Source organism: Peromyscus maniculatus, chromosome 22, assembly GCF_049852395.1.
Source record: "Peromyscus maniculatus bairdii isolate BWxNUB_F1_BW_parent chromosome 22, HU_Pman_BW_mat_3.1, whole genome shotgun sequence".
Lineage (NCBI taxonomy): Eukaryota > Metazoa > Chordata > Mammalia > Rodentia > Cricetidae > Peromyscus > Peromyscus maniculatus.
The window spans coordinates 4,141,383-4,169,380 of NC_134873.1; the positions used below are offsets into that span (position 1 = coordinate 4,141,383).

At 63.7% G+C, this 27,998-nt stretch overlaps 2 protein-coding genes across 7 annotated transcripts; one reads left to right on the forward strand and one right to left on the reverse strand.

The window, feature by feature from the left end:
- Window positions 1-55: 55 nt before the first annotated feature.
- Cbarp (CACN subunit beta associated regulatory protein) lies at window positions 56-8,726 on the forward strand. 4 transcript variants are annotated; one of them, XM_076559275.1, is made up of 10 exons: window positions 56-343; window positions 2,054-2,140; window positions 2,236-2,375; window positions 2,462-2,526; window positions 2,909-3,053; window positions 3,901-4,072; window positions 4,211-4,339; window positions 4,667-4,880; window positions 6,154-6,334; window positions 7,073-8,726. In XM_076559275.1, exons 2-10 carry the CDS (start codon window positions 2,066-2,068, stop codon window positions 8,034-8,036), a joined length of 2,085 nt encoding a protein of 694 aa, XP_076415390.1. In that variant the 5' UTR covers window positions 56-343; window positions 2,054-2,065; the 3' UTR covers window positions 8,037-8,726. The 4 variants fall into 4 exon arrangements, with proteins under 4 accessions (XP_076415390.1, XP_076415388.1, XP_076415389.1 ...); XM_076559273.1 differs by having other exon boundaries at window positions 210-343; window positions 2,041-2,140; XM_076559274.1 differs by lacking the exon at window positions 56-343 and adding an exon at window positions 1,537-1,561 and having other exon boundaries at window positions 2,041-2,140.
- On the reverse strand, window positions 8,589-27,990 carry Stk11 (serine/threonine kinase 11). Of its 3 annotated transcripts, none has more exons than XM_006978203.3 (10): window positions 26,902-27,990; window positions 14,317-14,400; window positions 13,677-13,766; window positions 13,071-13,203; window positions 12,867-13,003; window positions 12,476-12,603; window positions 12,056-12,113; window positions 11,166-11,362; window positions 9,227-9,428; window positions 8,589-9,008 (listed from the first exon to the last, which is right to left on the reverse strand). In XM_006978203.3, the coding sequence occupies exons 1-10, from the start codon at window positions 27,189-27,191 to the stop codon at window positions 8,708-8,710; spliced, it is 1,620 nt and encodes a 539-aa protein (XP_006978265.1). In that variant the 5' UTR covers window positions 27,192-27,990; the 3' UTR covers window positions 8,589-8,707. The 3 variants fall into 3 exon arrangements, 2 of the variants coding, with proteins under 2 accessions (XP_006978265.1, XP_006978267.1); XR_013047243.1 differs by having other exon boundaries at window positions 8,799-9,008; window positions 9,227-10,850; window positions 26,902-27,989; XM_006978205.3 differs by having other exon boundaries at window positions 8,799-9,008; window positions 9,227-9,433; window positions 26,902-27,988.
- Between the last annotated feature and the right edge of the window lie 8 nt (window positions 27,991-27,998).

Here is a 27,998-nt window from a genome sequence, read left to right on the forward strand (position 1 = left end):
GCGCCGGGAGCTCAGGCTCCGCCCCCCGCCCCCGCCGGAAGGGAAGGGGAGGCGGTGGCCAGCGCGCAGCGAGCCAGACGCGGCGGCGAGAGCGGCGGGGGCGGCCAGGCTGCGGGACCGGGCGGCTACCGGGAGCACCGAGCCAGGGGCCGGAGCGGGCGCACCGCCAACGCGGTCACGTGCGAGGCCCCTCCTTTCTCGCACACCTCCTCCGCGCGCCGCGCTCTCCATTCATAAATTCTCCGCCGGCTCCGCGGCCACCGAGCTCCAGAGCCAACCGGGAGCGCCGTGCATCCGCCGCCCGCCCTCCTGCCGCCCATGGGCCGCACGCCCCGGCGCTGAGGTAGGCGCGGCGGGCCCTGGCGCTGCGGGGCCGGGCGGGGACGGGCGGGCGAATGCGCGCGGCCAGGGGATGGCGACCAGCCCCCGGGCCCGCCCCGGCCCCCCAGTCCTGCGCGCGAGGGCGCGTGGCTCCGGGGAGGGAGCGGCGGGAGCGTGGGAACGGCCCGAGGCGCCTTGCACCCCGCCCACTGTCCGCAGCCCAGAGAGGGCGCGCGCCCGTGCCGGCCCTCGGCCTCAGTTTACCCGAGTGACAAGGCGAGGGCAGTGTCGCCTTGGCCTCCTGGATGCGCATGAGCCTGGTATCGGGTTCCCTGCGCTTTCCCGCACCCTGTCCCGGGGTGGGGGCGTCCTGCGGGGGGCCCTGGTCTAGGCTGGCGTCCTGGCGGGCCCTCCTGACCCCACCTTCCTGGCTCCAGTCTCCAGCCATCTTCCCGTCACTCCCATCACCATCCTCACCAGGCCCCACCCCCTCCAGCCTGAATTCATCCCCCGACCTACATAGGCGCCCCTTGCCACCCGCCAAAATTGATGCCTGCGGTCGGTCGGTGGGTCCTCTGCCCCTTCCCGGGGGCGCATTCGTTTTATCCGGGTCTCAGTCTCCCCCGCACCCCACCCCGCCCCCCGCCGTCCAGTCCAAAAGCGCTGGCGACGCTGCAGCCTGCGGGCTTTTGCGGTGGGGGTAGGTGTGTGCGCGCTCACGCTCGGTGTGGGAACCGGGGATGGGTGGGTGGGTGGCTGGCCAGAGCGGCCCCCGACACCCCAGGAGCATCTTCATCCCCTGAGCGAGTCAGGTGCAATTGCGCGCAGCCCCTCCCTGAGTGTCGCTCCCCACCCCCACCCCGAAACGTGCCCGAGCCTCAGTTTCCCCACGCTCCGGGCGGGGGCCTGGTGGGGCAGCCATCTTGGCCGCGGCTCGGGGCGCCCCCGCGGGCGGCCTCCCCCGCGCCCCCGCCCGCCCGCCTCCCTCTGCCTGGCAACGCGCCCCCCCGGCGCGGCCCTGCGCACCGTCGTCATGGGAACCAGATTTTTCAGGCCAGGAACAGACGAGCGTCTTTTGTCCTTTCCACACCCACCAGTGCGGGGCGCGGGGACCTTTTCCTCTGGAGTCGTGACTCGGGTGTGTGTGTGAGGGGGGCTCGCGGGTGCAGCCCCTCCCGCGCCTCAGGTGCGCTGCCCCGTGAGACCCTGAGCCGCCAAGGACACCGGGGACCTGGACTGGGTGCGCTCGAGGGCTGCGCGCCCCCCTCTCCCAAGGGTGCCGGCCCCTTCCTGGGCATGCATGAGCTGCGCCACCTCGCTGGGCCGGCCGCACCGGCCAGCCAGGGAGGTGGCAGGGACGTGGGAGAGCCACTTGTGTACACACAGACAGACAGACACACACACACACACACACACACACGCACACACACACACGCACGCACACACACACGCTCCTGCGCACGCGCGATGCCACCTCCTATGTGATAAAGATGGCGAGAGAGAGGTCCTGGGAAAAAAAGCCCTGGCTGCAGGCGCCCTGGGGAGATGGGGGGGTGGGGGTGGCTCCCACTGCAAGCCTCGGCCCCACCTGTCCATGAGTCACCCCAGTGACGGCAGCCGCTGCCGCGGCACGGGGCTGACGGGGGCCGACTTGCAGGGGCTCCTGTGGGGAGGGGCTGGCAGAGCTGGCTCTGAGCTGGCGCTGTGCCCTACCTGTAGCCTCACCATGCAGCCCACGGCCACCATGGCCACCGAGGCCACCACCACCACCACGGCTGCCCTGATGACTTCGTGGGACAATACCACCAGCCGCCCCACGGTGGGTGGGTGGTTCCCGGAGGCCGGGGGGTGGGGATATGGGGTGCGACGGAGCCCCTGACACACCCCGCCCGGGGCGCCGACCTCTCCCCCCAGGCGGAGCCCGACCCCATCCTGGACAACTACGTGCTGCTGGTGGTGGTGATGTCGCTGTTCATCGGGGGCACGCTGGTGGTGCTGTCCGGCGTTCTCCTGCTCTGCAAACGCTGCTGGGAGGTGCACCAGCGCTTCAACAGGTGCATGCCCTGGGGACCCCCCCACCGCCCCGCCCGGCGTGCCCCCCATCCCCGCTCACCCCTCCTCGCCTGCCCCTCCTCCTCAGGGCCATGGAAGAAGCAGAGAAGACCACCACGACCTACCTGGACAACGGCACCCACCCGATACAAGGTGAGGGGCCCGCGTGGCCCGCAGCACCCTGCTGCACCTGACTGCCCCCCGCCCCCGCCGCGCCCCGCCCCTCGGCCCCCTGCCCGCCCCCTCGAGCCGCCTGACGGTCTGTCTGTCTGTCTCCCCCACCAGACTGGGCGCAGTTCGAGTCCGACTCATCTCTGTTTCCTTAACGCCCAGGCGTAGGTGCGCACAGGCGCGTGCTGAGAGCGAGTGAGTGTGTGAGCGGATGAGCGAGTGCCCGCCGCCCCGCCCCGCCCGCCCCGTCCTGCCCCCACTCGGCCCGCGCCCCCCTCCCGGCCCACCCCTGCCCAGCGCCCTGCCTGGCAGCGAGACACGCGCGGCCCACCCGGGGCCCACCCTCTCTTGACTCTCCTCACAGACCCCGACTGCAGGGCGGAAGACCCCGAGAGCCAGGACACGGAGACAGAGCGCTTCCTCGCCACCAGCTCCACCGGCCGCCGCGTGTCCTTCAACGAGGCCGCCCTGTTTGAACAGAGCCGCAAGGCTCAGGACAAGGGCCGCCGGTGAGGGAGGCCAGGCCTCAGCTTGGTGCTAAAGCTGGGGACCCCGGCTCGGGTCTCTTGGTATGGGCTGGCAGGGTGGACAGGAAGAGAGTAAGTATGGACACTGAAGGACAAGCTCCGGTTAGGGAGGACGGAGGAGGCAAGAGGGTCACCAGAGTCATCTTGGAATGTTTATGTACGTGTGGGTGCAGGTGCCCGCAGCGGCCACAAGGAGGCGACAGATCTCCCTGGAGCTAGAATTACAGGTGGTTCTGAGTGGCCCAGTTCGGGCCCCGGAACCCCAACTCAGGTCCTGGGCAAGAGTAGTTCAGTTCCCTTAACGCCCGAGCCTCCCACCACTCCAGCCCTGACTGCTACAGTGATCTGAGGCCTGCCTGGCCCGCACAGGGGGAACCCTGCCTACCGTGGGGGCAGCCAAGACCTGCCTTGAAAACGGAAATGCCAAGTATGGTGGTGGGCGCCTGCAATGCCGGCAGGTGGCCAGCGGAGGCAGGAGACTGCTGCCAAGTTCAAGGCCAACCCAGGAGAGAGAGAGAGAGAGAGAGAGAGAGAGAGAGAGAGAGAACCTCAAAATAAATAAATAAATAATATATAAATAAATAAACAAAAACGGGGATGTTGAGTGTGGCGGGAGGCAGAGGCAGGCAGATGCTCTGAGTTCAAGGCCAGCCGGGTCTACATAGACCCTGTCTCAAGAGGTAAACAGAGGCTGTGGTCCCCGCACTTGATAGATCAATGGAGACACAGGATCAGATCAGAAGTTTAGTCATCCGTGAACAGGGAGTAGATGGTAAATAGCTGAGCCGGGGACTGCCGAGGGCTGACCGTCAGGGGTCCCTCAACACAGGTACACCCTGACAGAGGGGGACTTCCACCACCTCAAGAATGCTCGTCTCACGCACCTCCACCTGCCGCCTCTCAAGATCGCTACCATCCATGAGTGTGAACCGGGTGAGGCCAGCTCAGTGGCCACACCCCACCCAGCCGCCACCCCCAAAGACAGCTTGGCTATTTTCCAGGTAAGGGGCAACGTCGCAGCCAGCCCTGGTCCTCGGCAGAGTGGTGGTGGGTGCCGAGTGGGATCCTGGCTGGCTGTGGTGGGGAGGGGGGGCCCCTCCCTCACCTGCTTGTCCTCCCCCACCCTCTCTGTCTCACAGCCCCCTGGGAAGGCCCTCACTGGCCGCTCAGTGGGTCCCAGCTCCGCCCTGCCAGGTGATCCCTACAACTCTGTGGACTTCTCGGAGATCAGCCCCCCCGCCTCCAGTGACTCTGGGGAGGGCATCTCGGTGAGGGTTCCCTCTGGTTTCCCACAGCGTTCCGAGATCGAGGTGCCTTCGCTCTCAGAACCAGGACACGGTACCCTAGGATCCCCGCTAAGAGTCAGGCTGGGGGGGAGGGTGCCCAGCTACACCCCAGCCCAGGGAAGGGAGCTGATAGACAGGGTCCTTCCCCCAGGACAGACGGACAGGGTCCAGGAGGGCGGAGCTGGCCTGAGGGAGAAGGCTGCTGTTAGGGTGACCACAGGCTTGGTAGTGGGCACCCAGGTGTTGGGTCAGGGCCTGAGGGGGGACTCTGTGCCTGACAATCATCCCTGCCTCCCCCACATCCCCCAGTTAGATGCAGGGCCCCGGGGAGCCAAGGCTGCTGGGCCTGGGCCTGAGGCAGCCCCCGGGGAGATGGGCACAGGCTCCTCGGGACCGGGCACTGTACTGCAGTTCTTCACACGGCTACGCCGCCATGCCAGCCTGGATGGGGCCAGCCCCTACTTCAAGGTCAAGAAATGGAAGCTGGAGCCAAGCCAGAGAGCGTCCAGTCTGGACACAAGAGGTAAGGCACCGCAGAGTGACCGTGAGCGCCGGGGCATCTTGATGGAGGCCTTGCAAATGGCCGGGAACTGCCAGGGCCTGCGTGCCTCTAGGAAGGCTGCCAGCTGCCGATGGCCCGTGTCTCCTGGGCAGAGTGTTCAGCCTCCATGCCCAAGGCTGTGTGCACCGCCATGGTGCATGGATTCAGCTGTCAGCACATCAGGGGTCCCAGCTTCCCTGGACCGCTACTCAGTCCTTCGGCCTCTGTAGGCTTTGGCTTTACCAGAACCAGTCACAGGGTAGAGCGCCTTTCTACTGTGCGTGAGGCAGGCGCTGCCTTCCGCCTCCGGTGCCACAGAAACCTAGTGCGGTATGGCATGAACTCAGGAGAGCAGAGGCGGGACAGGAATTCAAAGCCAGCCTCAGCCATGTAGTGTGTTTGAAGCTAGCCTTGGCTACATGAGAGCCTGTCTCAAAAAGAAAAAAAGAAAAAAAAAGAAAGGCAGCATTGGACTAGTTCTGGGGTCTGTGGTACCTGTTTGTCGTGAGACATTGTCTTACTGTGGCCGAGGCAGACCTTGAACTGCAGCACCCCTCCTGAGTCTAGGGGATCACAGGCACACGCCATACCCAGCTAGTCCCCGGGCACTTCTGATAAGGCCCTGGACAGTAACAGTTTGGGCTTTTGTGGCCACTCCGTCCCATCTCAACCTCTGCTGTAGGAAGCGTGGCCTGTGCCAGTCAAGCTGTCCACAAAGGAAGGGCGCAGCCTGCTGGCCCAGGACACAGGGCCGCTCACTGTGGGGAGGACACCCGAGTGGCAGCGGCCCCAGCCCTGGCTTCCCTGTGGGGAGGCGTGTGGGAGGGTCTGGTCGGCAGAGGGCTCACCCCCTCCCTTCCCAGGGTCCCACTGTGGGCGGAGGTTCTGAGATGGAGTCATGATTCCTAGTGCTGATTAACCACAGGCTGCTGCGGTGGACCAGAACCTGTTCCCCGGGTGGCTTCCACCCCACCTGGAGGCCTGCCCACCGGCAGTTCTGTTTGGGGAAGATCCTGGCTGCTGGCCAGGAGCTGGGGCAGGGGTGGGGCAGTCCCCCCCCCCCATCCTCCCCCTGCTTCAGCAGGAGCTGAGCTGAGCTGCCCACTGGGGCCCTGCTCACGGCTGTGCCCGTCCAGCATGGCTGTTCTGTCTGGGCTGCCTTCCCCGAGGCCTTCCAGCTCATGTCAAATCTCTGATCTTGGCACACATGCCCTCTGCCTCAGTTTCTTCAACTAATTGACTGCCCCCCCCCCAGGTTCCCCGAAGCGGCACCATTTCCAGCGACAGCGGGCGGCCAGCGAGAGCATGGAGCAGGAGGGGGACGCCCCTCATGCCGACTTCATTCAGTACATTGCCAGCGCAGGCGACTCGGTGGCCTTCCCACCCCCCCGCCCCTTTCTGGCCAGCCCCACCAGCCCGCCCCCTACTCTCGGCAGGTATTTTTCAGTAGATAGAGGTGCTAAGGGTGAGCCCGTGGGCCCCTGCCCGGCCCCGTCCCCCCTAGGTGGCCCGGGGACTGCCCTCCTGGCCCTGTGGACACGGACTCGAGTGACCTTGGCCACTTCCTGGGGGCCACCTCTCCACCGCAGACCGGAGAAGGAGGGGACCGGGGAGAGGCTGGGTAAGGGTAGGTGGGCAGTGGACGGCTCCAAGGTCTCCCGGATGGGGCACCCACCGGAGCAAGGCAGCCGGCTCGGGCCTAGCCTGGCTCTGCCCATTTGTGGCCGGCTCCGAGGCCTGAAAGGCTCCTCGGTTGTCCCAGCGACCCTCCTGCCTACCTGCACTCCTGATGTGTGGCCCGACCCCTCGCAGAAGCCGTGGTGACTGCTTCTACCAGCCGCAACCTCCCTCCCCAACCCCAAGGCAAAACCCCCACGTGCTCAAAACCAGTAGGACACAGGCCGGGGCTCTGCAAACTCGGGGTGACCCTCGGTTTCCATGGTTCATACCTGGCCCTGTGAGCCGGTGGGTGAAGTAACCACCTAGGACGAGGGCCCGACCTGGATTTAGTTCAGGCCCAGCCCCCTAGGTCACCGCGTGCACCGAGAGAATGTGTCTAGGCATGCCCAGCTCCGTGGGGTCCCTCCGTGTCCACAGTCCCTAATGCACGAGCGTGTGGCCGGCAGGGCAGGGCAAGGCCGGCAGGCTCTGACCACGTGGGCCTGGCCTTGCAGGCTAGAGGCGGCCGAGGCGGCGGGAGGAGCGAGCCCCGAGACTCCTCCGGAGCACGGCATCAGTTTGGGGCCCGAGCATGCGCAGCAGCAGGACCCGCAGCAAGAGCAGGACGCCGAGCATGCACAGTGCAGCTACCGTGACCTGTGGAGCCTTCGCGCTTCGCTCGAGCTCCACGCGGCCACTGCATCGGACCACAGCAGCAGCGGCAATGACCGCGACTCAGTGCGCAGCGGGGACAGCTCGGGCTCGGGCTCCGGGGGTGGCGGCGCGGCACCCGCCTTCCCACCCCCGCCCGAGTCCCCGCCCGCCCTGAGGCCTAAGGACGGCGAGGCCCGCCGCCTGCTGCAGATGGACAGTGGGTACGCGAGCATCGAGGGGCGCGGCGCGGGCGACGAGGCCCCCGAACTCCCGGCTCAAGCCCGCAGCCCTCCCCGCAGCCCACGGGCCTGGCCGCGCAGGCCGCGCCGCGACTACAGCATCGACGAGAAGACGGACGCGCTCTTCCACGAGTTCCTGCGCCACGACCCGCACTTCGACGACGCGCCGCGCCACCGCGCACGTGCGCACCCCCACGCCCACGCGCGGAAACAGTGGCAGCAGCGAGGCCGCCAGCACAGCGACCCTGGCGGCGCACGCGCGGCCACGCCCCCCGGGGCCGCCCGTCCCGCGCGTGCGCCCTTGCGCCGCGGCGACAGCGTCGACTGCCCTCCCGACGGCCGCGCGCTGCCGAGCGCGGGCGACGAGCCGTCCATCCCGGTCATCGAGGAGGAGCCCGGCGGCGGCAGCGGCGGCTGCCTGGGCCCCGGGCTGTGTGTGGAGCCCGCCGGGGCGCTGCTGGACAAGCTGGCGGCCAGCCTCGACGACAGACTCTTCGCTCCGCACCTCGCCGAGCCCGTTGCCTCCTCCCCGGTGCTGATCGTCGCTGCTGCTGCCCCCACGTCCCCTGACCACAGCCCGGCCTAAGCTCCGTACTCGATCCGCCTCTCGGCAGCTTCTCCGGGCACGCGGGGCCGCTGCGGGGAGGGCGCCAGCGGGGGAACCCGGGGCTGCCGTGCACGCGCACGCGGCCCGCCCCCAACTGCGCACTGCGGTGCCCCATCGGGCACTTAGTGGGCGCAGCGGCCTCCGCAGGGGCGAGGCCCCAGGACCCTGGCGCGGCTGCACGGAGGACCAAGAGCTCGGACTCTGCGGTCCCTGTTCGGCCGACCACAGCAACCCGGAGGCCGGGTTGCTCCGAAGCGCATGCTCCCTCCGTTGGTCAGCACGTGCTGGCGGTGCCATTGCCGGCCGTACGCATGCGTGAACCTCCTGGAGGCGAAGGGACCACGGGGCACTAAGGATCAGAGGAGCTGGCCGCCCCACCCCGAATCCGTTTACCTCACTACGGCGTGTGCTCTCGCGGCACCCATCCCCTCTCCGAGCAATAACCGCTGCTCCCGCTCAGCATGCGCACAGCCCCGCCTGTCCCACTCAAGAGCCGCGGGCTTTGGACATACGGACACAACAGCCCAGGCGGCAGCTTCAAGTTTCCCAAGCTTTATTTATTGCCAAAATATAGGGCGGCCTCGCCGTGAGTGCCCGCCCACTCCCTGCCCTGCGCCCGCCCTCCACGGGTCGTCGTGTTGTCTGGTTGATCATAAATGTCTCTGCATACTCGCGTGCTCTGGGTTTTCTCTGCAGGCCACCCTGCACCCCGCCTGCTCCAAACACCCCGACAGCCACTGCTCAAATCCACCTGTTTTATTAAAAAAAGGGGCCAACCCAAAGACAGCGAGGCTCGCGGGGCGGCATGCGGGCGAGGCCGGCCAGTGGTCTCGACATAAAGTGCTTCTGGGGCGGCGGCTCCACCCTCGGCTCCAACTCCGAGTGTCCAGATGGGTGGGCCCGAAAACCGCAGCCTTGCCGGGGCGCCTGCCCAGGGAACCTGGTGACGCACTGCAGGTAGAAGGGGTCACTCAGCACCCGGCCCTGGCAGGGAGGTACACGCCACCCCGGAGGGGTCAGACCCTTCCTTCTAAGGGCTGTGGCCTCCTCAGTCGCCTGACCTCGCCCCATGGAACCGGGGGAACTCCGCCCCAAGGAGCGGAGCCAGGAGCCCGGCAGACACCCACTGAGCGCCAAGCGGGGATTCGCGGTCCTGGCCCTGCGCCCACCTGCAGGCCGCAGTCACTGCTGCTTGCAGGCCGAGAGCCGGCGGATCTTGTTGCTGGAGCACGCCTTGCGAGCAGGGTTGGCGGGGCCGGGTCGGCCTTCTGGCTTCGCCTTGCTGCTGAGCTGGGGCTCTGTGCCGTTCACACACACTGCTTTGGGCAGGCTGCGGCTCTGTCCATTCTGACCTACTTCCTCTTCTAGGACCTGTCCTGCGGGAAGATGGCAGGCATGGCTTGAGCCAAGGGACAGTGACCTAAAGCCCCAGGGCCCGGCCAGCCCCGACTGCGCCAGCGGCTGGTCAGGCCGTGCTTTCTGGCCTCCAGCGCCGTGCCTCAGTGGCTCCAGAGGCCTGTCCGGCCAGGCCCAGCCTTTCCAGTGGTGCCCTGGCCCCCCTGCAGCACGCCCATGCTCACCTGCCTGTCTAGCCTGGGCAGCCCAAGCACCAGCTCAGAGCTCTCCAAGTGAGCCGGGCTCTAGACCCACAGCAGGCCCAGGAGAGGACGCGCTCAGCGGGGGTTCGCTGTGCGCGCATGGGGAGACCGTCCAGCGGGGGCTACAGGCCTAGCTCGCTCTGCTGGCCTTCCTTCACGGTGGCCAGAGGTCGCCTGTCCTGCAGCTCCTCAGAAGCGGGCAGCCTCTAGCAGGTGACTACACGGCCACCAGGTGCTTGCGTACAGCGACGGGAACCCCACAGAGGCCCGACCTGTGCTCCCGGATCCAGAGTCCCTCCCCAACCTGATTCGGCCCAAACGGGCCGTGCCCACCCTGGCCCTCTGGGCTGGACTGAGGCGTGAGGTGGGGTGGACCCTGCAGCAGGGAACCCCTCCCCACAGCCCCCCGTGCCCTTGTTCAGAGCACAGCCCTCACGCCAGGTGCAGGCTATCCACAGTCCTGCCGTGTACACGGCACTGTCTGCACCGCACTGTCCCGGGGACATGGGCCCCATGGCCACCCAGACGCAAGGCAGTGTCCCCAGACCCTCCCTGTGTCCTTGCCTCCCCTCAATTACAGCAGCCCCAGGGGTCCCCAAGATGGAGTCAGCGTTCTAGGTGCACACGGCCCCAGCGAGGAGCCCACGGGGAGCCCTGCCAGGTGACAGCCCTGCCTGAGGGCCCGGCCTGTGGCAAACACTCCCGGCAAAGGCCCCAGGGGCAGGGCCTGCTCTCTGAGCAGGAGACACTCTTAGGAGGGCTGTGGCCAGGGCCCAGCCTGGACACCAGGGTCCCAGCTGGCACCCAGCAGGCACTGCTTCTAGAACCCTCAAATGCTCCAGGGACGACCCAGGGCCCCAAGGGCCTCGCCCTCCCACGCACACGACTGTCTGAAGGGCCAGGAGCTGCCTCTCAGTAGGGCCGGCCTAAGGCCACCAGGCCTTGGACCTGGTGTGCTGTGACCTGGGGAGCCTGCAGGGCAGGGACAGGGAAGGGCAGTCGCGGCAAGCATCCACCTGCAGACACAGTGGACAAGGCTTTATGGAGGACATGGGCGGGCGGCAGCCGGGGAGCTACACTAAGGCCTCGAGCCCCTCCTCGGGCTCCTCTCCGGGGAGGCCTGCGCCCTGGCTCTTCCACATGCATGTGGCGCATGCATCCTCGCTAAGCCCTGCCTCGGCCGCCTCTTCGACACCTGGGGAAGAAGGCGGTACAAGGTCAGGCATGGCCAGGGCCGAGGGCCACTGGACCCTCCCTCACACAGCTGCTGTCTCAGGGCTCCTGCCCACTGCCCTCCAGGGCCCTCCTCCTGCCACACGCAGCCAGCGAGGCCATAAGAAGCTGTAGACGGGGCCCGGGGAGCCCTTCAGCTAGCCCAGAGCAGAATGCCGGCCACCAGGATGGCTTTGGCAGTTTGGTGGTCAGGGCAGACTAGAGCCTTGGGGAAAGGACCAGCCCCAGAGAGCACAAAGGTGCCAGCTCCGGGGTGACCCAAGCCAAGCCAGCTCACCAGGCACCGTGAAGTCCTGCGTGTAGATGATGCCATCCTCAATGTCAAACAAGTCCTCGTCCTCGTCCTCGTCGGCATGGCCATGCAAGTCCTCCAGGTAGGGCACCACTGTCATACTGCGCCAACGGTCCTTAGTGTCTGGGCTCGGGGGGATGGGCACTAGCGCCTCAGCCAGGGGGTGTTTCTTCCGGAACCAGCTGCAAAAGCCCAGGTGCAGTGGAGCCGTCAGGTGTCAGGTGCTGGGTGACCACAGCTGGCCACACCACGCTGCCCTCAGCACTTAGGCTATAGGCTTGAGGTCTCAGCAGCGGGGTCCAGGGGTCCTGCCATGCGCTCTACATTCGCAGCCACGGCTCCTTGGACGGGGTGGACAGTCAGGGCCCCTCCCTGGGGAGGCCTGCAGAGCCAATCGCAGCCCCGCATGGAGGGGACAACTGGCCTGGGGACGACCGACGGGCAGAGCCCCACAGGCGCCCGCCCGGACCCGGGGCCTGCCCGAGCGAGTAAACAGGACAGAGGCTCCGCGGCCTCGCGCCTCCTGCTTCCCTGGCTGTGCCCAAGCCCACACGGCCAGGCCCCACTGGGCCAGAGGGCAGCTGGGGCCCAGAGGGCCACCGCCTTGGCGTCTGGCAAGGCCTGCCATGCTCTCCCCATCCACTCCAGCCTCATCCTCCACCACGGAGGATCTGCCCCACAGCCGCCTGCACCCCTCCCAGGAGGGCTCTCACCCCTGCCTGCAGTGGGCAGGGCCGGGGGGGGGGGGGCAGAGCCAGCAGCCTCCCTCCCACCCCAAGCTCACCCCGCACCCCTCGGGCCAGCGGTGGTGTGCACACCCCGTCCTGTGAGCACCCAGCACCCCAGCAGGTGGACAGCGGGGTCCCCCCCCTCACCTGTGCTGCCTGATCTGCCGGATGGAGAACCGCTTGGCTGGCTCGTACTCCAGCATCCCTGTGTAAGGGGAGGGTCAGTGCGGGGCGCCGCCGTCTCCGTGCCGCAGCCCCGCCCACCGCCCATCCCGTCTAGGCCCGTGAGGGCGCAGCTGCAGCCCAGGCACAGCACTGAGACTCCCCTGGATGGGGCCAGAGCCGAGGCCTGTGCCACCTGCTGCAGAGCCCAGGGACACTGAGTCCCAGAGACCCCCCATTCCAGCTGGCAGGGGCTATTCTATCAGTCACGTCAGGCCACTGGCCGCAGCCCACTGCCACCTCTGGCCACCTAGGGCTGAAAGAGTCCAGCTGACTCTGCACCCCCAGACCAGGGTCTTTGGCCCCGACTGTCCTGGCATGTCCTGTCACCAGGAAGAGGCCCACCTCGGAGCAGGTCGGAGAGTGGTGGGCCGCAGTCACAGGGGATGGTGAAGTCCCCTCTCCCGATGTTCTCGAACAGCTTGTAGATGTTGTCTCCCTCGAATGGGTACAGACCCGTGGTGATGTTGTAGCTTCACAGAAGAGCACAGTGTCAGTGCATGGCACGCCTAGACTGGAGGCCAGGTGCCCAACTCCCAGAGAGGGTAAGGGTTAACTGCAGACGTGCAGCCACAGCCCCTACAGGGAGCAAAGCCTGTGGGGTGGGTGGGGTGTGGAGGGAGACTACACCAGACCTGGAAAGCCCAACCTGCTGGCCACACCCTGTGGACAGAGACCCAAGGACACTAGAGAAAACACGCAGTTCCCCGTCTGCTGCAGGGTACAGGCCACTTACAGTGTGACCCCAGCTGACCAGATGTCCACTTTGAAACCTGAGAAGGTGTCGAGTCCGTTGGCGATCTCGGGCGGCTGGAAGGCCGGGGAGCCCTGGCTTGTCCGGCAGGTGTCGTCCACAGCGAAGGGGTGCAGGGCCTGCAGGGCAGCGAGAGTCAGGGGTGCTCAGGAGAAGCGGCCCAGGAGCCCTGCACACGGTGCCTACCTCGGCAACACCCAGGTCGGAGATCTTGAGCGTGCCGTTGGTGGTGAGCAGCAGGTTGCCCGGCTTGATGTCCTTGTGCACAATGCCCTGGCTGTGCAGGTACTCCAGGCCGTCAATCAGCTGGCGGAAGTACCTGGATGGGTGGGACCGGCTCAGCCCCACAGGGTCTCAGCCCATACCACGGTGCCCACACAAGCCTGCTACGCAATGTGGGGAAGTCACGAGGCCTGGTCCACAAGGGGACAGGCGTTTGGGGTTCAGGTAAACAGATCTGATCGTCAGAAGGCCTGAGCCCACTGGGAAGTACACAGGGCAACTGTTGTCAGATTCCTAGGGGCAGGGTGCCAAGCCTCCCCTCTGGCTTCCCCTCTTCCCCTTCCTTCCCTTGGTTCTGTGCCAACCAGGGGCCGTGACTGCTGAGCCTGGGGGACCACAGGGTCAGGTTCTGCAGGGCAGTGGGCCCACAGGGCCTAACAGGAGGGAGACCGCAAGCACACTGGCTGGCCTGAAAACTGGGGCCCCAGAAACATCTGGATTTTCCTGCCAATGGCTGTCCTGAGCCACAGGAAGTGTTGGCTGCCCTCCTGCACCCAGCAGGGCACTCACCCATGGGCCTGGCACACGGGGAAGCGCTTCTCCGGCACACTGTCCAGCATCTCCTGCATGCCACACACGCAGTACTCCATCACCATATACGTAGGGCGCTAAGGAAAGCAGCACGTGCCAGGCCCCAGGAGCCCTAGCAGCAGCAGCAGCGGTCTGGAACGCCTGAGCCCGAGGCCACTGAGGCAGTGAAGACATCTGCACTGCCTTGGACCACATGGAGTCAGCAAAGGACACAGCAGGACCAGAATGGGCGAGTCTACTCGCCCCAGCAGGGGGAAGGGGTGCCCGGAGTCAGGGTGCAGCCAACTACAGGCGTTTGGCTCTCTGTGCTCCCGGGGCCGCCCGGATGCAGAGCAGGCTGTGCAGACTCTGCCCCGGGAAGGACAGCAGGGAGAGCACCAAGAGAAGGCACTGCAGTGCGTGTGAGCTCCAGGCCCCTGAGATGGGCCCAGCTCCAGCCAGAGGCCAGAGCAGGCTGGCACAAGATGTGAGCTCCATGCCCTGCTTGTCCCATCTGCTAAGTCGCCAGGCCCCACAGGACAGCATGCAGAACTGAGCTGCGGTCAGAGGCCCTGGCTCTAAAGGGCTTCCCCCCTACCACACACGGGCCCGCCCCACCCCGCTCCGCCCCTCAGGATATATCTTCTGCTTCTCCTCATTGTACAGCACGTCCACCAGCTGAATCACATTCCGGTGCCGCAGCCGCCGCAGCAGCTGGATCTCCCTGTAACAGAGGACACTGCTCAGCTGACCATGCCTACGGTGAAGATGCCTGTCCATGGGGAACTCGCCTGTGACACCTGGTTCCACCCCAGGACCACGAGGACACGGGTTGCTTCACAAAAGCCCACGTTAGGTGGCAGCCCCTAGCGTGCCTGCAGCTGGGCCACGGCAGGCCCAGGCTTCTCCCAAGGACTGTCGTCCTTCATGGACCTGGGTGTCCCCCAGCCGTGATCAACGACAGCCACCATGGCACCGGCAAGGAAGGCACACATAACGAGAGCCGATGTCCCACAGGTGGATGAGGCCGCTAGCCAGTCACAGAGGCTTCCCTTAGCTCATGCCTAGACAGTAACACGGCACCCCAACACCAGGAACCCCACCACCAAGAGCACACAGTACCCCTCCCAGCCTTATACACAGAAGGCTCCCAGCAACCAAAAGGCACAGGCCAGGATCCACACACTGATCCCCAAGCAGCATGGCCCACCACACGAACTATCACACCAGTGTCAACAGCAGCAAGGCTCTGACACTTGTCAATCATGCCCAGTGAGAGACCCAGTCACCAAAGGCCAGAGTGTGGGCCTTCATGATAGGAAACATCCAGAACGAGCCAATCCAGAGACAGAGGGGTTGGCTGGGGCCCAGGGTTGATGGCACGCTGTGGAACCAGACAGTGAGAGACAGAGAGCTGACGATACACGTCCTCCATGAGGCCGGCCCGCAGCCTGTCTCCTCTCCAGGTGGTCTGCAGCCTCACCAACACGCTCAGCTGGGTAGAGGCGCCCCTCCCTGGCCTGTCTTCACTGCCCCAGGCCCCACCTCTTCCAGACCTCTCCCTGAGCACAGCCCACTGGGCATCCATCCTGCGCTCTAAGTGTCCTCCCCTGGCCAGGTCACAAGCTGCAGGGGAAGAGGTACTCTGCCTGAGGGCTGTGCTTTTACCCCGGGGCCACTTCAACAGTGCCCACCCAGGCTGATGGACATGCAGGGCCTCGAGGGGCATGCTGGGCTAGTGGGACACCACCACCGTCCTGCCTCAACATGGCCGTTACAAGAGAGGCCTTGGAGCTCAGTCCTAGTTCATCCTCTGTCCCCAGGGGCCACAAACATGAAACCAGAAGTGACTACGTGAGCCACCCCCTTGGGTGGTACCTTTGTACCACAGGGGCTCCCCACCTCCACACCCATTCCCAGACAGCCCCTGATGCTTTAGAACCAGACTTCCTTCCCCGTGTCCCCATGTCACAGCAGAGACTGTTACAGGGGCAGGGCTTGAAGCCCACTGGGAAGGGGGAGTTGAGGCAGACGCCTGGCCCGGCACATCAGTGGACACCACCATGACAGAGACCAGTGCTCACTGTACAGACGCCATGCCCGGCACACCAGTGGACACCACCATGACAGAGACCAGTGCTCACTGTACAGACGCCATGCCCGGCACACCAGTGGACACCACCATGACAGAGACCAGTGCTCACTGTACAGACGCCATGCCCGGCACACCAGTGGACACCACCATGACAGAGACCAGTGCTCACTGTACAGACGCCATGCCCGGCACATCAGTGGACACCACCATGACAGAGACCAGTGCTCACTGTACAGACGCCTGGCCCGGCACATCAGTGGACACCACCATGACAGAGACCAGTGCTCACTGTACAGACGCCATGCCCGGCACACCAGTGGACACCACCATGACAGAGACCAGTGCTCACTGTACAGACGCCATGCCCGGCACACCAGTGGACACCACCATGACAGAGACCAGTGCTCACTGTACAGACGCCATGCCCGGCACACCAGTGGACACCACCATGACAGAGACCAGTGCTCACTGTACAGACGCCATGCCCGGCACATCAGTGGACACCACCATGACAGAGACCAGTGCTCACTGTACAGACGCCATGCCCGGCACATCAGTGGACACCACCATGACAGAGACCAGTGCTCACTGTACAGACGCCATGCCCGGCACATCAGTGGACACCACCATGACAGAGACCAGTGCTCACTGTACAGACGCCATGCCCGGCACAGCAGTGGACACCACCATGACAGAGACCAGTGCTCACTGTACAGACGCCATGCCCGGCACATCAGTGGACACCACCATGACAGAGACCAGTGCTCACTGTACAGATGCCATGCCCGGCACACCAGTGGACACCACCATGACAGAGACCAGTGCTCACTGTACAGACGCCATGCCCGGCACACCAGTGGACACCACCATGACAGAGACCAGTGCTCACTGTACAGACGCCATGCCCGGCACATCAGTGGACACCACCATGACAGAGACCAGTGCTCACTGTACAGACGCCATGCCCGGCACAGCAGTGGACACCACCATGACAGAGACCAGTGCTCACTGTACAGACGCCATGCCCGGCACATCAGTGGACACCACCATGACAGAGACCAGTGCTCACTGTACAGACGCCATGCCCGGCACATCAGTGGACACCACCATGACAGAGACCAGTGCTCACTGTACAGACGCCATGCCCGGCACATCAGTGGACACCACCATGACAGAGACCAGTGCTCACTGTACAGACGCCATGCCCGGCACACCAGTGGACACCACCATGACAGAGACCAGTGCTCACTGTACAGACGCCATGCCCGGCACATCAGTGGACACCACCATGACAGAGACCAGTGCTCACTGTACAGACGCCATGCCCGGCACATCAGTGGACACCACCATGACAGAGACCAGTGCTCACTGTACAGACGCCATGCCCGGCACACCAGTGGACACCACCATGACAGAGACCAGTGCTCACTGTACAGACGCCATGCCCGGCACACCAGTGGACACCACCATGACAGAGACCAGTGCTCACTGTACAGACGCCATGCCCGGCACACCAGTGGACACCACCATGACAGAGACCAGTGCTCACTGTACAGACGCCATGCCCGGCACACCAGTGGACACCACCATGACAGAGACCAGTGCTCACTGTACAGACGCCATGCCCGGCACATCAGTGGACACCACCATGACAGAGACCAGTGCTCACTGTACAGACGCCATGCCCGGCACATCAGTGGACACCACCATGACAGAGACCAGTGCTCACTGTACAGACGCCATGCCCGGCACATCAGTGGACACCACCATGACAGAGACCAGTGCTCACTGTACAGACGCCATGCCCGGCACATCAGTGGACACCACCATGACAGAGACCAGTGCTCACTGTACAGACGCCATGCCCGGCACATCAGTGGACACCACCATGACAGAGACCAGTGCTCACTGTACAGACGCCATGCCCGGCACATCAGTGGACACCACCATGACAGAGACCAGTGCTCACTGTACAGACGCCATGCCCGGCACACCAGTGGACACCACCATGACAGAGACCAGTGCTCACTGTACAGACGCCATGCCCGGCACACCAGTGGACACCACCATGACAGAGACCAGTGCTCACTGTACAGACGCCATGCCCGGCACACCAGTGGACACCACCATGACAGAGACCAGTGCTCACTGTACAGACGCCATGCCCGGCACATCAGTGGACACCACCATGACAGAGACCAGTGCTCACTGTACAGACGCCATGCCCGGCACACCAGTGGACACCACCATGACAGAGACCAGTGCTCACTGTACAGACGCCATGCCCGGCACACCAGTGGACACCACCATGACAGAGACCAGTGCTCACTGTACAGACGCCATGCCCGGCACACCAGTGGACACCACCATGACAGAGACCAGTGCTCACTGTACAGACGCCATGCCCGGCACACCAGTGGACACCACCATGACAGAGACCAGTGCTCACTGTACAGACGCCATGCCCGGCACATCAGTGGACACCACCATGACAGAGACCAGTGCTCACTGTACAGACGCCATGCCCGGCACATCAGTGGACACCACCATGACAGAGACCAGTGCTCACTGTACAGACGCCATGCCCGGCACAGCAGTGGACACCACCATGACAGAGACCAGTGCTCACTGTACAGATGCCCATCGGGGCAGAGGGGACACCTGAGCTCAATCAGCTGACGGCTGTGCCCTACAGAGCCGGGCCGCCTCCTCACGGGCAGCCACCAGGACATGGTCTTCTGGGGGCTGGGCACCACAGTCAGTCACAGAAGGAAGGGCTAGGCGGAGGCCCAAGCCTGAGGCCATGGGCTCCCAGGATAGGCCGGCCTCTCCCGGCTCACTCTCGGGCTTAGGGGCCACCCTTCAAGAGAGGCTAGGCCCGCACCAGTCCAGGCTGGCGACGGTCCACTTTCCAGATATAACCGTCAGCTGCTTTGCAGAGGGCCAGGCCACACTGCCCTCTGCAGTTAGAATTTCACGCCCTAGGTGCTACACAAGCCATGCTGTTCTCTAGGGGTGTCCTCCATATTCCCCGCACCCAGAGCCTCCCCAGCGATGACAGCCATTGCTCTATCACGGACAGCGTTCCCCAACACCCCGGTACCACAGTGGCTCAGCCCCGCCTCAGGACGTACACACGTAAGCACTGTGCACCCTCGTGGAGCACCGTCCCCTCCCAGCTAACAGAGCACACCTGCAGGGCAGCGCCAGCCGCCTCTCCAGGCTTGAGTCCCGAGCATGCTCCGACCTTAGCTGCGCTCCACCCACTCTGAGTTCTGCACAGCAGCAAGCCGAGGTTCCTTCTCAGGACCAAGCAGCTTCACCAATGGCCCTGGACACAACTAGCCACCCTTCAGGCCCCCAGCACCGAGAACCTGACCTCCAAGGTCCGTCACTCCCTGGGCTCGGTGTCATCTGGGGGGGGGGTGCCCACAGGCCACTGGACCCCCGCACTCCTAGCCAGGGGCTTCAGCTGCACATGGGCAGTGTGACTGCCCCGAGACCACAGAGAACCAGCCAGCCAGGCCTGTCATCACAGCTACTCAGGAGGCTAAGGCAGGGGAGGACCAAGAGTCTAGGGCCAGGGGCTGGAGAGATGGCCCAGTGGTTAGGACCTCTTGCACTGGACTCAGGTTCATGGCAGTTCACAACTCTCTGTAACTCTAGCTCCAGGGGATCCGATGGCCTCGTCTGATGTCCACAGGCTAATGCATGCATATGGTGCACATACATGCAGTCAGTCACGCACACATACACATAAAAGACACTTTAAATTAAAAAATACGTTGGAGCCCACTAGGTTTCCTAGTGCGGTACCCTGCAGGGCTGCACAGGAGGCTGACTGGACCCTGGGCCTGGGCACCAGGTGACTGTAACTAGCAAGGGGGAGGGCTTTGGCTCCACCCCTTGGCATTGCTATAAACAGACCTTTGGAATAAAGTTCTGGGCCTGTGGCTAAGGATCCAGGCCCACCCGAGTCTGTCCTGTGTTTTTTCTGTTTCTCTTCCTCTCTATTTCTAAGTCTCTTATCCCTCATTCCTCAAGAGTTCCTCAAGAGTAAATAAGTGTGGAGGCTGGTCCCCCATAAAAATAAAAGAAGCATTTAAGGCTTGTCCCAGCTACAGAAACATCACCGAGTGTGGAGGAGGATCCCTGCTTCCAGTCAACACTAGAAACTCACCCAAGGATCTCAGTAGGTCTTAGCTCTGCACTCATGGACCTTAGGAGAATGTGGGATGAGGTCTCCAAGAACCCTGCCTACCCATCCACCTGAAGCATCGAGGGAGCCGTGGTCTGAGAGCACCCTCTGGACTTCAGCGCTCCTCACTCTGCCCACAGCAGGAAGCATGCATTGGCAGCTCTGTAGGTGGAGTGTGTCTAGGAGACACAGCCCAGCCCGGCAGAGCAGGCTTGGTGGGCCACCACCTCGCCTACAGCACTAAGAACTGGCCGTGCTTTAACCGACACTCAGAAGGCAGAGGCACGCGAAGAGCTGGGGGTCGAGGCCAGTGTGCCCCACGAAGTGAGTTCCAGGACAGCCGAAACTACGCACAGAGACCGTGTTTTAAAAACAAAGAAGTAGCCGGGAGGTGACGGCGCACGCCTGTAATCCCCACACTCAGGAGGCAGAGCCAGATGGGTCTCGGTGAGTTTGAGGACAGCCTGGGCTACACAAAGAAACCCTGTCTCGAGGAAGGGGGGGGGGAGCTTCCGGAAGTCCCTGAAACTGACCAAACGCACTAGGCCCCTCCCTCACAGAGTGATCAATAATGCCGCTGAGACCAGCAGCCTGCCTGGAAGACACAAAAACCAGCTGGGCTGCCTGAAGAGGTTTAGAACCCAAGTCACTTGGAACGGCCACTCCAACTTGTCACACTGCCTCAGGGTGTGTGTGCAGTGCCCTCCAGTTTTTGTGAGTTGTCACCATGCCCAGTCGGGCTTTAGTGAGGCGGCCATCTCTGAGTCACTTGTGTTCCTGTGAGCGACCCCTCACCACAGTCCTGTGAGTGACCCCTCACCACACTCCTGTGACCCCTCACCACACTCCTGTGAGCGACCCCTCACCACACTCCTGTGACCCCTCACCACACTCCTGTGACCCCTCACCACACTCCTGTGACCCCTCACCACACTCCTGTGAGTGACCCCTCACCACACTCCTGTGACCCCTCACCACACTCCTGTGACCCCTCACCACACTCCTGTGAGTGACCCCTCACCACACTCCTGTGAGTGACCCCTCACCACACTCCTGTGAGCGACCCCTCACCACACTCCTGTGAGTGACCCCCCACCACACTCCTGTGACCCCTCACCACACTCCTGTGACCCCTCACCACACTCCTGTGACCCCTCACCACACTCCTGTGACCCCTCACCACACTCCTGTGACCCCTCACCACACTCCTGTGAGTGACCCCTCACCACACTCCTGTGAGCGACCCCTCACCACACTCCTGTGAGTGACCCCTCACCACACTCCTGTGACCCCTCACCACACTCCTGGAAGTGCCCAGGAAACACCTCGGTCCCCCATGCTGGACCGGACTTTGGTGGGTCTGCACTCTGCTCTGCCGTGGGCTCCCTGTCTGGGGGGAGATGAGGGAAGGACTGCAGCCAGCCTGAGCAGGGTGAGCATGGCTCCAGCAGGCCTTGCCCTCCCCCCCACCCCCTCTTCCTTGCTAACAGATGACACTCCTAAAGCTGGCCACCACGGTCTCCTGGGCCTCCCCTACAGGGAAGAATTATGCCTGCAAACCCTTCCTCTCCCGCGGCCTGTCAGGCGCTGGTGACAGCAAGGACACGAGTGACACACAGATCCCAGCACCCCGATGACTGGGCATGGTGCACACACCTCTAATTCCTACACCTAGGAAGCTGAAGCAAGTGGATCATGAGTTTGAGGCCAGCCTGGGCAACGTTCATAGTAAAACACCATTTAAAAAAACTAGAGCTGGAGAGATGGCTCACCAGGTACGAGCTCTTTCCCGGTGACCCAAGTTCAATTCCTGGCACCTACACAGTGGTCACAACCCTACGGCACTCTAGTGCCAGGGGATCTGATGCCCTCTTGGTTTCCACAGGTACTATATGCATTAGGAGCACAGCACACAGGTAGAACGCTCATGGACACAAAGCTGTTGTTGTTTTTGTGTGTGTGTGTGTCCGTGTCCGTCCCCCCCCCACCCCCCACCCCCGCGCGCGCCCCCAAGACAGGGTTTCTCTGTGTAGCTTTGCGCCTTTCCTGGATCTCGCTCTGTAGCCCAGGCTGGCCTCGAACTCACAAAGATCCACCTGCTCTGCCTCCTGAGTGCTGGCTCATAAAGTTTTGGTAAAGAAAAACTTACTGCTTGTATGAGGCTCACTGGTCAAATGTCTTAGGACCTTGACCAAGAACCCAGTGCCCGCTCCTACCCAGAGGAAAGCACTTGAGGGCAGGAGGCAGCCTAAGGGCCCAGGCAGGGCCCCGCACCACCCACCCCGTGTTCAGTGTTTCCTGTAACCACGAAAGAAGGGCAGGAAAAGAGGAGTGGTCTTCGCGCTGCACACACTCCAGTTGTCTGAGGAAAAGCAGAGGCAGCTCCAGGTCGGCCTCTGCTCAGAAACAAAGCGACAGCTAAGAGAAGCCGCCACGCAGTGACGTTGGAGGAGACAGGAAGCAAGCTAAGCGCAGTGGAGCGCAGGCAGGCAGGAAGTGCCTTCCGCTAGTTCCTCTGGGCAGCCCAGGCCAGGCCAGGCAGGATGCACGGTCTGCCCTTTGGCCAACTACCCAGGCTGCGAGCACAAACTCCTGGAGCCGACAAACACAGGCCTCAGTCCGGGCACTCCAGGCCGCTTAGGAGGGGAGACACCAGGCACCTCAGCCCTCACGGCAGCAGAGCTCGGGGACATGGCACCCATCTTGCGCATGCCAGGCCCTGGCTGCACCCCAGCACTGAAGCTGAGGAGGAACCACAGCAGATGCAGCGCCCTGAAGGCTGTGCTGAGGCTCCGCCCTCTGTGCCACCACCACCCCCCCCAGTCCAGCGTGCTGACTGCCCGGCACTGGCTCTGTGGACAGCACGGTCCCCTCTGGAAGCGTCACTTCCCTGACAAGGAAAGTGGCTAGCAGTGGACTGGGGAGACAGGAGTCTTGACAAGCGAGCACAAGGACCTGAGTTCAATCCCACCACAAAGCCCTGGGTGTGGTGGCGCACACTGGGAGCAGAGCACACCAGCCTGGTCACCGTCCTCCAGGGCACGGTCTGAAGTGAGGTGGCCTGCACCTGAGCGAGCATGCCCGAGGCTGACCTCCAACACTGGCCCGAACTCACAAACCAAGTGAGAGGCGCAGGCGAGGCACACGGGCAGCCTGAAGCGCAGCCTCGGGCGGGCGCAGGAGCAGCCTGTCCGCTGTGCTCTGGCTGTCGTGAGCCGAGGCTGGAAGCAGACACCATCCAGGCGACTTCTCGCCTCGCTAGCATCCCAGCTATGCGCAGCCCGCGTCGCAGAGCCCGCCAGTCGCCGTGAGGCGGCCTCCAGTTGTCCCTGGAGAGCCTCCAGCGCCTCCCATGGCCCCAAGAACACAGACAGGTGCGGATCGGACATGGCGGCGGCGGCGGCGGCGGCACCCAACAGCTGAGCCCACTGCCCACCCCATCCCTCATGGCCAGCGGCCATCCAGCACAGGCCGCTCTGCCCGAGCAGGTGCCCTGTCCCCAAGGAGACCCGGTGCTCAGGCACTTTGCAAAGGCCATGCCGCTCAGCTAAGCACGGCCACACTGCCAGGACCTGCTTTTGGCAGCAGGGCCAACTACCACAGGCAGCTAGGACTGAAGAGGGTCAGGGACAAGAGCCAGCAGGAGCCCCAGCACCTCCGTGGACCGGGAGAAGAGGCACGGGGACCCCACAGCCACGGCTGACCACCCACAACCTGCAGCTGAGAGAGCCAGCCCACAGTGTGTGTGCCTGGCACACGCATGCAGCAGCAGCAGCAGGAACCTGAGGCCCAGAGCTCAAGGAGAAGCACATGGCGAGACCCTGCCTCAGAGAAGCAGAACAAACGCCCTGCATGGCAGTGCCCAGCTGCCATCCCACCACTCAAGAGGTACAAGGTCGTCCTTAATTTACACAGCAAACTTGAGGCCAGCCTGGGCTACCTGAGACATCTCAAAACACTCAAAATGATTGAGAATGTTTTTGGCTCTCGCAGAGGACCTGAGTTCGGTTCTGAGCACCACGTCAGTCAGTTCCCAAGTCCAGCTCTGGGGGACCACACCCTCTTCTGGCCTCTACAGGCACCCACATACATAAGCACTCCCATTCCCACCCCCATCCCACATCCACACATGCATAAAAGCAAACCTAAAAACAAACACGTCAACAACACAAACAAAATATTTGGGGCTGGAAAGACGGCTCAGCGGTTAAGAGTACTGACTGCTCTTCCAGAGGACCTGGGTTCAATTCCCAGCATCCAAGTGTCAGCTCACAACTGTCTGTGACTCCAGTATCAGGGGACCTGACACCCTCACACAGACATACATGCAGGCAAACCACCAACGCACATGAAATAAAAAATAAATTAGGGGCTGGAGAGACGGCTCAGAGCTTAAGAACACTGGCTGCTCTTCCAGAGGTCCTGAGTTCAATTCCCAGCACCCACATGGTGGCTCACAACCATCCGTGATGAGATCTGGTGCCCTCTTCTGGCCTGCAGTCATACATGCTGTATATATAATAAATAAATAAATCTTAAAAAAAATAAATTAATTAAAAATACACACACACATAAACACACATAAGCGCATACACGTGCGAGAAAAGAACGAACGAGAAGCGGGCACACAAACGCATTCCCCGGACTGACTGAGCAGCCTCTGAGGAGCTTCACCAGGTTCATGCCCTAGACCGCAGCATACGGACACCACAGGCAGAAGTCACGTCTGTGCCACATGGGGGTGGGGGCTGTGCCTCCTTAACCTGTCCCTGCCGGCAGGTCTCGGAAGTGTGTCCATTCACAAGCACCAGGCAGCAAGGCCTGTGGGCTGGTGTGTGTGTGTGTGTGTGTGTGTGTGTGTGTGTGTGTGTGTGTGTGTGTGTCACATCCACATGGAGCCCCGTTAGGGCGGAGCAGGACACCCCTAGCACACGGAGGAGCAGTGGGTCCTCACAGCCTTCCAGGGAGGGAGGCGCCACACTGGCCCACGCCTTGGCGGCCATCCACAGGATCTACTGGAAGGAGAAAGCTTTGCAGGCGGACTGGGTCTGGAAGGTTCCGGACACTTCACCACGAGAGACAGCTTGAGTGGAGTTTATTAAGCTCCCGAAAACAAAGGGGCCTTTCTGACTGGGCCAGCTGTCAGCCGCACCGCCCTTGCAGGCTGTGTCTGTGTGGGTCACACAGGCAGGTGCCCATAACCTCAGGGTTCCCTCCACAAGAGCCACTCCGGCAACGGGGCCACCCCGGCACTGGCCAGACACCTGGCCTTGGGTCAGGCCATGTGAGGGCCCCAGGTGAGGGCAGTCGGCCAGACAGTCTGCCACTCTGGCTCCGACTCCCCTGGCTTGTGGCTCGTGTGTTTGCACGTACCATGCACGACACACACACACACACACACACACACACACACACACACACACACACACACACACGGAGCTGGGTCTGCTCCCACCGTGTGCTCCCAGGCCGTTACCCACTGAGCTATCTGGCCAGCCGGGGTCTCCTTAGGAGAGCAGGTCTTGCTCTGAATCCCTGGCTGGTCTAAAACCTGAAGCAATCCTCCTGCCTCAGTCTCTCCCGCTCCTGAGAACAGTCCAAGCTCCTCACAGCACCCTAGGAGCTGGTGGCCTCCGGCAGACTGTGCCCAGCGATCCTGAGCTCACTCGGGACACTGTTACTCCCGTGCCTCCCCACTAACTCAGAAGGGGCCACTTCAGGGCCCACAGACCAACTTCCCTCACCTGCACCTGCCTGGCTCTGCAAGCCACACCCTGGCCGGGCAACACCAGGTCCAGATGGCATAAATCGGCGGCAGCCGGGGAGGGCTTGGCATTCACGGACGGAGCTGGGGAGCCCTCGGTCACAGGCGCAGACAGCGCGTGGGCTGCTGTGTGCACAGGGGGCGCTGCTGACCTCAAGCCAGGATCCAGGCCTGGCAGTCAGGCACAGGGGGACCCCCAGGGCCGTTACCCTGAAGCCAAAGGGGGCTGCTTGGGGGAGACCAGCAGACCCCACCAGAAGGAAGGCGAGCAGCCTGCGGCACCTCCACCTTCAGAAGACAGTGACTTGGAATCGGGTTTTCCCAGCTCAGGTCTCTGACCTCTTGCGGCTCCCACTTGGAGGAACACCCCAGGTCCGGACTGACCCAGGGCCACTCCTATACAAGAAGCCAAGTAGGTCCGAGGCTAGCCCAGGACACCAGCCTGCCCTGCTCCACCAGCTGGGCGCACACACCTGCCCCCCGGGAGTTGCCCACCTCCCTGTGAGTACCACTCAAGAGCAGTGCCCAGCTGGTGCCAACAAGGAGCTCCCAGGCTCTCCTGGGACAGGACCACAGGCAAGGTCACCAGCCAGGCAGAGGATCCCCGCCAGTGCTGGCCCCACAGATAAGGCCCCTTCTTGGAAGCCAGTAGGTGAAGTTGCCCAAGTTCTGCCAAGCCGAGCAGGCGATCAAGAGTCCCCGCGGCCCAGCGACGCCAACCACGCAGGACACCGCAGGGACCCGCGCCAGCACTGGCTAGCTACCTCCTGCTCCTGCCTCCCCCCGCCCCCCAGCCCGTGTTCACCATTATTTTTGGCCCCACCGGTTCCCTGACTCTGTAAACAAACTAGCCACCCGCCTGGCAACGCCCGCCAAGGAAGCCAGGCCCGGCCCGGCCGAAAGAGGAGGGCTGGACTGGACGTGCAGTCGGCCACAGGACGTCCCCCTAGGGCAGTCCTGAGGGCTCCCCCAGCACACCGTCCCCGCGCGGTCACGCTCAGGGATAGATGGGCAGTGGGAGAGAGGGGAGAGGAAGAGGAAGGAAACGAGAAGCGGAAGAAGGGGAGAGGGGAGGAAGGTGAAGAGCCAGGAAGCAGAGAGGGAGGAGGAAGGGCCGCCCAGCAGCTCAGGACAGCGCCCGAGCCGGCCCCAGGCCCCTGGCACCTACTTCTTGACGTTGGCCTCGCCATTGGGGATCCTGCGCAGCTTCTTCTTCTTGAGGATCTTGACTGCCCTGCGGCACAAGGTCTCGGAGTCCAGCACCTCCTTCACCTTGCCGTACGAGCCCTCCCCGAGCAGGTCCCCCATCAGGTACTTGCCGATGAGCTTGGCGCGCTTGCGGCGCGGCTGGTAGATCACCTCGGTGGAGTCGATGCGGTGGATGAAGGTGTCCATGCCCACCGACATCAGCTCGCCCTCGGGGAACAGTCCCAGCGGCTGGGGGTCCGCCACGTCCATCCTGGCCCAGTCTTTGTCCTCGTCCCCTTCGGGGAAGCCAAGTCTCTCCGAGTTCGAATCCCACCCCACCCCCCCCGCTTCTTCCAAATGTTCAAGACAGAAAAAGGGGAAAAAGAAAAACCGACCTCCCCAACCCTCCCGGTCCCCTCAACCGGGTCCACGTCCCCTTCGTGGGCGCCAATTCTTCACTTTTGATCCCCCCCCCCTTCTTCTAGATATTGAAGGAGGGAAAAAAATGAAAGTAAGAATGAAAAAAGCAGCGAGGCCCCCCCGACCCCGGCGTCCCCCAAACTCGGGCCCCCGGGGACGCTGCTTCCGACGGAGGCGACGGTCCGCCGTCGCGGCGCGCGGGCCGCTAGGTCATGGTCGCCACTCGGGCCCCGAGCTCCGGCGCCCAAGGCGGCAGCGCCGCGGCCGGTCCGCGCCGTCCATGTCCGGCCCGCGCCGACGCCCCGCGCGGCCCCTTAGTTCCGCGACTCCCCGGGGCGCGACCTCCACCCGGACGCTGGGCACCGGGGCACCCGCGGGCCGCGGGCCGCGAAGTCGGGGCAGGGACTCTTCCGGGGAGCGGCGGGGGGAAGAGCAGCCCGGGCGGCGCGTCCCCCTCGCCGCCAAGCCGCCGCGCGACAGGCAGGAGGCCGGAGCGGCGAGGGGGGACTCGAACTCCAGGCAGGAAGATGCCGTCCGCGAGGGGACCCCCGAGCCGGCGCCGCCCTCCGCGCCTCACGCGCGGGCGCCGCGAGCCGCCTCCCCTCTCCGGGACCGACACGCCGCCGCCATCTTGTTTACCGCCCTGCGCCGCGCCGT

Excerpts from the sequence above, each read along its gene's own strand:
- Cbarp (XM_076559273.1), top strand. The coding sequence starts at position 2,048 with ATGCAGCCCACGGCCACCATGGCCACCGAGGCCACCACCACCACCACG. Across the intron at positions 2,141-2,235 it reads ATACCACCAGCCGCCCCACG|GCGGAGCCCGACCCCATCCT; the intron begins GTGGGTGGGTGG and ends CTCTCCCCCCAG. Across the intron at positions 2,527-2,908 it reads CGGCACCCACCCGATACAAG|ACCCCGACTGCAGGGCGGAA; the intron begins GTGAGGGGCCCG and ends CTCTCCTCACAG.
- Stk11 (XM_006978203.3), bottom strand. The coding sequence starts at position 27,191 with ATGGACGTGGCGGACCCCCAGCCGCTGGGACTGTTCCCCGAGGGCGAG. Across the intron at positions 11,363-12,055 it reads CGGCAGATCAGGCAGCACAG|CTGGTTCCGGAAGAAACACC; the intron begins GTGAGGGGGGGG and ends GGGCTTTTGCAG. Across the intron at positions 9,009-9,226 it reads GCAGTGACTGCGGCCTGCAG|TGCGTCACCAGGTTCCCTGG; the intron begins GTGGGCGCAGGG and ends TTCTACCTGCAG.